The sequence below is a fragment of the Morone saxatilis genome, unplaced genomic scaffold, assembly GCF_004916995.1.
Source record: "Morone saxatilis isolate NCDOM2014 unplaced genomic scaffold, NCSU_SB_2.0 Contig16, whole genome shotgun sequence".
NCBI lineage: Eukaryota > Metazoa > Chordata > Actinopteri > Moronidae > Morone > Morone saxatilis.
In genome coordinates, this window is record NW_023339718.1 from 9,287,936 (window position 1) to 9,295,035 (window position 7,100).

General features: G+C 39.8%; 1 protein-coding gene across 1 annotated transcript in view; it reads right to left on the minus strand.

The window, feature by feature from the left end:
* Positions 1–7,100, minus strand: part of kntc1 (kinetochore associated 1) — a 33,405-nt gene that overhangs the window by 15,111 nt on the left and 11,194 nt on the right. Inside the window, exons 33-53 of the mRNA XM_035658215.1 lie at positions 6,850–7,013; positions 6,604–6,708; positions 6,375–6,503; positions 5,886–6,002; positions 5,642–5,751; positions 5,305–5,506; positions 4,807–4,896; positions 4,547–4,712; positions 4,162–4,220; positions 3,833–4,049; positions 3,647–3,720; positions 3,332–3,542; positions 3,029–3,141; positions 2,851–2,906; positions 2,552–2,630; positions 2,342–2,466; positions 2,112–2,247; positions 1,878–1,973; positions 1,608–1,664; positions 954–1,008; positions 509–572 (exon numbers count right to left, since the gene is read on the minus strand). Of these exons, the coding sequence (XP_035514108.1) occupies positions 509–572; positions 954–1,008; positions 1,608–1,664; positions 1,878–1,973; positions 2,112–2,247; positions 2,342–2,466; positions 2,552–2,630; positions 2,851–2,906; positions 3,029–3,141; positions 3,332–3,542; positions 3,647–3,720; positions 3,833–4,049; positions 4,162–4,220; positions 4,547–4,712; positions 4,807–4,896; positions 5,305–5,506; positions 5,642–5,751; positions 5,886–6,002; positions 6,375–6,503; positions 6,604–6,708; positions 6,850–7,013 (2,425 nt within the window). The remainder of the gene's footprint in view (positions 1–508; positions 573–953; positions 1,009–1,607; positions 1,665–1,877; positions 1,974–2,111; positions 2,248–2,341; positions 2,467–2,551; positions 2,631–2,850; positions 2,907–3,028; positions 3,142–3,331; positions 3,543–3,646; positions 3,721–3,832; positions 4,050–4,161; positions 4,221–4,546; positions 4,713–4,806; positions 4,897–5,304; positions 5,507–5,641; positions 5,752–5,885; positions 6,003–6,374; positions 6,504–6,603; positions 6,709–6,849; positions 7,014–7,100) is intronic.

Here is a 7,100-nt window from a genome sequence, read left to right on the forward strand (position 1 = left end):
CTTCAGTAAATGTATCTGTGTATGGACAAGACTGACTGTGGGTGATCGGGTAGTATGGAGTCAATGGTTCAAATAAAACAGAGGAACATTGCAGATATTAATGTTATTCTAAATATCACTCTAATTTATTTTCCAGCATTCAGTCTAGTGTATGTCACTTAACTGCAGTTCAAATAACGGTCACTGGTTAACGTTTTTCTAAAGGTTAAATATAGAAGCTGTGAAGATTTTAATGTGGAAAACCCCCCAACCATATCAGACGCACATTATTGTTCTAAGCAGACTATTTTTAAGTCTCAGTGTATACCTGGAGGGGATCTTTAAAGATTGTTTTTATGACTCAGTATAGTTTTAGAAAAGAACCACAACAACCAAAAGGACAACAGTTCAATCTAGCAATACATGCATTGAATGTTTGTATTCTAGTAATAGCACTCCATAAAAGCTCTACATTGTGCTAGCATGCAGAACAGTTGGTGATAAATGGTTAAAGATGAGTAAAACATACTTGAGGAGGAGAACAAACGTCCTATAGAGTGTTGCCTGTTGATCGGGACTCAGAGGGACAGAAGCTGTCACCAAGAAAAGAGATAAGACAGTCAGGAGCATTTAAAAGCTTCATGAAAACATGTAATAACTTTGTGTATTTACTTAATCACTATCACCATCTTCTCAGTATTTAACATATTGTCTTGCTCTCTATACGCTTGACACCAAAGCCTAAACAAAACTCTTACAGCCCAGCTTCAAAGTCTTATAGATATTCAAGTACTGATCATGTGCCAGGTATATAAAACCAAATTATTAAATAGATCAAAGCTGAACATTAGAGGATTTTAATGAATTACCCTCTTGCCTATCAGCCTGTCAATTGTGTAATAAAGATCAGTCAGCATCAAGACACATAAATCCATTCTGTTAATGGAAGTGAACTGACTTTTATAAATTAGTACCTGAGACGAAAGGTGCCAGTATCATACTTCTCCAGGTCCTGGAGAAACTAGAAATCTGGGGAGAAAATAACAAAAGTAAATTTACTTGGCAACTATTTCTCTATTATCACTTGTCACGCAACATCTGCTCCAGTGGATCAGTGGTCACATAACATAACAACCCCCCCCTTCCCCCTCCCTCCCTCCGGGAAATGTCGGCATTTCCTATCTATATTTCTATTGTTACCACCAGGTTTCGCAACTCATTAAGACTGCTGTGACTATAAAACGCACTATTACCAATGTCTATTGCACCAGGACTGATACATACACAATGCAAGGCAATACTTATACACGTGTCAATTTAATTTTACACACATTCTTCTTTTTCATATATTCATATAATGTTGTATATTTATATAGTAGGTTTATATATTCATAACAGTGATCTTCAATACTCTTCATACCTGTTACTTTTATACACAATGATCACTTTCTCATATCTATAGTGTACGGTTTCATTCTACAGTTGACCCTGCGTTAACAAATAAAACTGTACTGAAACGACATTTTGTAACCATGACCGCATTATCACATATACTTTTGGGAATATATTTTATTTTATTTAAAATGTAACATGAAACATCATTTGCATTTATTTAACTATGACATTACCTCCCACAGAGCAGGCACAGCCACTATTGCCTCCAGCACCCTCTGGAGGTGGCTGATCTGAGGGGGAAAACATGTTTTATTTCAAAACACACAACCAAGTTGTCTTTATTTAATGTATTTAAGGATTTTGAGCAGTCCATCCAACAATTTTACAAAGAATGGAGAAAAACTAAAAAGACCAACATCTTTTTGTACGTCATGTACTGTGCTCAGTTCTTTTTTTAAGTACTTGTGTGAAAAAATAAAACAAGTGGGTGCATGTCCTCTCACCAAGTTGAATCCCAGCAGCTTCTGAAGCAGACTGTTCCACAGCTGAGGGTCGTACACCTGATACTCCAAGCACAGGTCTGCCACCAACCGCACCGCCTGAAAGAGCAAAAGTGTACGCTTCAGTTTTCCTGCATCGCAGTTTGCTGTACTGTACCCATTTCTAACATAGTGAAGTAAGGTAATGTAGCTAGCTAACTAGCTGGTATAGTTTTGATGTTTTCAGTTAGAGAGTACCTGTGGCTCATGACTGTGGTTCTTCCACAGCCCTTTGACCAAGCCCTCTTTGGGACTACTGAGGAAAGACTGCACCGTGTAAGGGATGTTTAATGCCTCCAGTTGAGAGACAAAGACGTAGCACTTCAAGTAATATCTGCATGGAACAACATACAGAAGCATTTATTATCGTACACAACCCTTACATTGACCGATTCCATCAGTATTAAACAGATTTCCTGGCCTCTTACTGAATTTTGGTCCTAGGGATCTGCAACTGAGTCTCCAGAGTGGCTGCATCAGCAAGGCGGACGAGACAAAGCAGCGCTCGAGTCCGATGGCAGAAGGTCAGACGAGGCCCAGAAGAGCTAAGTGGCTACAGGAGGAAGTCCAAAAACAGACATTAGCCACTTTCTGTGGACACATTGTCCAATTTTGACTTACCGTAACTTATTACTGACCCAGGTTTCGGCAGATAGGATAGGGTTTAGAAGACGGACAGCATCATCCATGGGGCACGACTGCAGCATGTACACCACCCTGAGAGCATCAAATAAATACAAACAGAAACTCATCAAATAATACAGTGACCACCAACCTAATTTACAGTAAATTGCAAATTTCAATCGTAACAGATGATCACCTGATAATAACATACAAGGCACATATTGTATTTTACATAAAAAAGTAACCAATTGATGCTACAAACTTACTTACATGCAATTATTTCTCGTACAGAAAATAACAGTAATGTCTCTACCTCATTAAGTCTGGGTCCTCCTCAATGCGGCTGACACATTCGTAATTACCAATATCCTTTATTAAAGAAAAAATGTTTTGTCAAAATTCTACACAATGGACCAAATTTGATAAAATATGGAGATAAACAGAAACTATGAATATGTGATAAAACTGAAGGTAAGCTCAGAGAGACAGACCTTGGCAACAGCAGGGCCTGTTTTGCAGATCCATTTTTCCAACATCATGTTACGGATTTTTAAGAGATCCACATTGTTGATGGTGGCTACCTCCTTAACCACTGCATGTATGTCTGCTCAGAGACAAATGATCCAATTACAAAGAATCAATATTATTATAAGGACTTGCTCCCAGTTACAACACATCAAACTATTTTAGCATACGTTGTGAATGGATATTGTATTGTGTTAATTAGTAGAAACTTACAGAACATTGCTTTACTTCAGCTTCTACAGCAGACTGCTGTGTCAAAGTGTGCTCACCAGGATATGTTTGACCTCCTGTGTCTCTGTAGTGCTGCTCCACACTGCTGTGCTCATACAGGGCCACTATGAGCCTGGCTGGCAACCCCGTCAGTTTCAGATGCTCTGGGCTGTTCAACTGGCTGGTTATCAAAGTATTCTCAGTAGCCGAGCGCTGGAACTGCAGCTTCAGCTTTGACAGAAAGGTCTCCCCTCTGGCCCGCGCTGCCTCCTGCTCAGGATTATTGGGGTGAACATTAAAACCAACCATCTTATGATAAAACTAACTAGATAAAGTTTATGTTTATACTGTATAATTAAGGCACAAATACTGACCTCAAGGTTTGGATCTTTCAGCCAGGCATCCCCAAGAGCCAAACAGAACCTAAGTGACTGTGTCTTCTCATAGCCTGTGGAGAGCAGGAAACAATTCAGTACATACAGTACAAACCATTGACAGTATATAGCAATGGTACAAACACACAGGAGGTGTAGCGGCAGTGTTTTATCTGCAGGTCAGACCTGGTGGCAGCTCCTGGGTGATCTTGTGGGCTGTGGCAGCGGCCCACTCCGGGCTCTGGATGCAGTGGATGTACTTCATCATGGTCTTGGCCACCTTGAAAGTCTCCTTGTTGTAGCCATGACCCTGACCCTTTTTCCTTTGCTCTAAGAGTAAAGGCTTCATCTTCTTCTCAAACACATGGTTGGCAGCTGACATGTATAACTTGTCAAGGCTCACCTGGACAGAGACAAGATGAATAACCTGAATAACAGTCGAACTTTATGGATAAATCTATTTTTTGTGATTATTCTAAAGAGTAAAAGCTACTTTTTAGATAAGTGTGCTTTACCTTCATCAGTTTGCTAATCAGAAGAAGTGTAGGGAACGTCTCCTCGCTGAGCTCAGGAGCTAAAAAAAATACACACATCTCATTATCTCCTAATATTAATTATTTATTTATAATAAATATACATATTTTGCCATCTGAGGCTTCACAAAGACGTCCGAGATGGTCAGTGTGATTAAACTTTCATCCATCACCCACTTGAGGAAGTCACTTGCAGTCAGAGCCACAGGTGGTTAAAAATATCTGAATAGATGTTCTGACCACCAATGCGTACATCCTTCCTTTAAGATTACATCTATCACCAACAGGCAACCACGTCTAATAAAAACAGAGAAGTTTGAGTTTCTCAGAAATAAAAGTGAAGGATAAAAATATTTTGGTGACTCACAGATAATCTTCCAGTAATGTTTGGTCTGCATAAGTAGGTGGAAAGGCAGTCTGCTGTTGGAGAGGGGGTTGGGCAGCAGGTTGTTTTCCAGCAGATATGTGTTCTCCACATCTGAGGCAGGAGAGACTCGCTTGTAGGACTTCAGGTGCTGAAGGAGACCCATTGCCTGTGGATTCAAAGACACAGGTTACTAGTCTGTATAATACATCTTGAAGACAGGAATATTTAATTTTAAATGTGCCAATGTGTTTTTTTTTTACCTGACTAATAGAGAAGCTTGTCACATTCTCATCTGCAGCCTGTATGATCTTCAGCACTACTTCGATCCTCTCATAGTTGTAAGGGCTGAGCTGTATGAGAAAGGTATTTTGCAAGTTAGGTGCATAGCCAAACCTAAATTTAGTTTCTGATAGAAACACCAAAATAATTTCAAGCAGAAAGCAAAAATAAAACTTTCAGGGCAAAATTCAAGTAATTTATGCAGTGAGTGGAATAAAATAATTGGGCTGTTGTCATTTAGAAGCTGCACTATTAAAAGCATGTAGATATAGCTTTTTGGTTGTTTGGTTCTTTAAATATAATTTTTAATTAAAAATACTAGCATTGTACGTTTGATCAGCCTCTGGGTGAAATTGATATAAACTTATTCTATCAGAAATTATCATTTCACCCATAAAAAAGGGCTGAAAAACATGACTGTTGAGCCATCCTGTTAATTAGAAGATCTCCCAGTTCTAGTTCATCCCACAAGCACAAACCTTGAACATGGCAGCACAGAGACTGTCTGTGAGCTCACTGGTGCTGTGTAACATCGGGATAATCTGTAGGACTCGCTCCAGTGCGTCTTCATGACACAGAGGCTGCATCTCTTCCTGGTGTATACCTTCCTCGTCCTCTTGGAGCAGCAGTAAGGTGGTAATGTACTGGTTGATCACACCGTCGCGGTCTAGACCAAAGGTGCTGCAGATGAAAGCCGATGTTGACTTTTAGCACAGGCATGAAAAGACTGTGGTGGTGACACTTAATCCCATTCTGGATCCAAAATGTTATTGTATATTCCACAATGAAATAGATTGAAGAGTTTGAGCAGCTGACCTGCAGTACTGGAGGATAATGTCTGGGGTGATCTTCCTATTTTTTACCAGATCTGGGATCAGACTACTCTTCATCTCAGGCCGCTGACGAAACACTGGCTGGATGGATATCTGGAGGAGAGCAGGGGCAGACGTGGCAAATGTCAAGTCACGTTAAATAAAAAAGGTCAAGTCAAGAGGGAGCAACTTGTGAAGTATAATGTGATTGAAGTGGTGTTCATATACACACACACACACACACACACCTCAAGTTTGCCAAGCTTGATGCCCCATTCAGCATCAGTGATGACTGAGAAAAACTTCTCTTGTTCGTTTGCCTCATTGTACAAGCAGCAGAGATTGGCCCCGATTCTGGCCACTGCCTGAAATAATCAAGAGGAAGTTGCTGATTACATTTGTTCAAGATAACATGAACAGAGATGTGCATACACACGTGCTGATCTCTCAATGGTCACTAAAGGTGGTACTGCATACACAGTGTATAGGGCTCAGATTTCAGATAATTAAGTCAGTCAAGTGAAGACAGATGGTCCAAAAGAACTTATTAATCTCTGTGTTCTGATGTTAGTATCACAACAACCCTAATATCAGTTAAATACACCACAGAATAACTGGTTTCATGAGTTTCCAGCCTTAGAATGTATCATTTTCCCTGGTTCTCTTTAATTTAAATTATTAAAACAATAAAAAGGTTTGACAATAAAGTACAGAAGAACAGTCATTATGTTGCCTACCAAGATTTTGTCATAGTTTTGCCAGGTGTTGTCAATAACCTTCCACAGTATTTTGAAGACTTCTGCTTTGGAGAGGAGCGTACAGAGTCCAATAGCCAAATCACAATCGACCACCCTCCAGTTGAACACCTGCAGCCCATAGAAAATATAGATACCGTTATTTAAAAATATACCAAAATACAGTAAATTTGAAAATACCCTCTCATGACATCAATTCCAACAGACTCACCTTGTTCAAGAGAGCCACAGCAACAGCATTCAGAGACAAAGTAGTTGTTTTTCGAAGATCATTCAAGCATATACTGTACTTCTTAAGCTCTTGTGGATCATAAAGCTGAAAGAAGAGTTAACAGGTTACAGTGACATTTTCCTTAGTCTCACTGGCAAGTAGCTGAACCTATAATAACTGCACCATTGTCAAGAAAGATATACAGAAGTAGCACTGATAGCAGTAATTAATATGTTGCAGCCATACCTGTACACTGAGCTTTATGTCCATAACATTAGAGGTGACGTGTTGCAGGCAGCTGCCGTATGAGTTGACCAGCACTCTGAGTGCCAGCTCAAGCTGACTGCACTCCTGTAGCATCTGTAACATGTTGGACAGGGGACCCAGGAGGGGCTGCAGGTAGTTTGACCCTGGATGTGGGCCAGGCCAAACACAAGGTAAGCTTTCAAAATGGCAACGTCAAGACGAAAAAAAATAAAAATAAAAAAATTAATAAA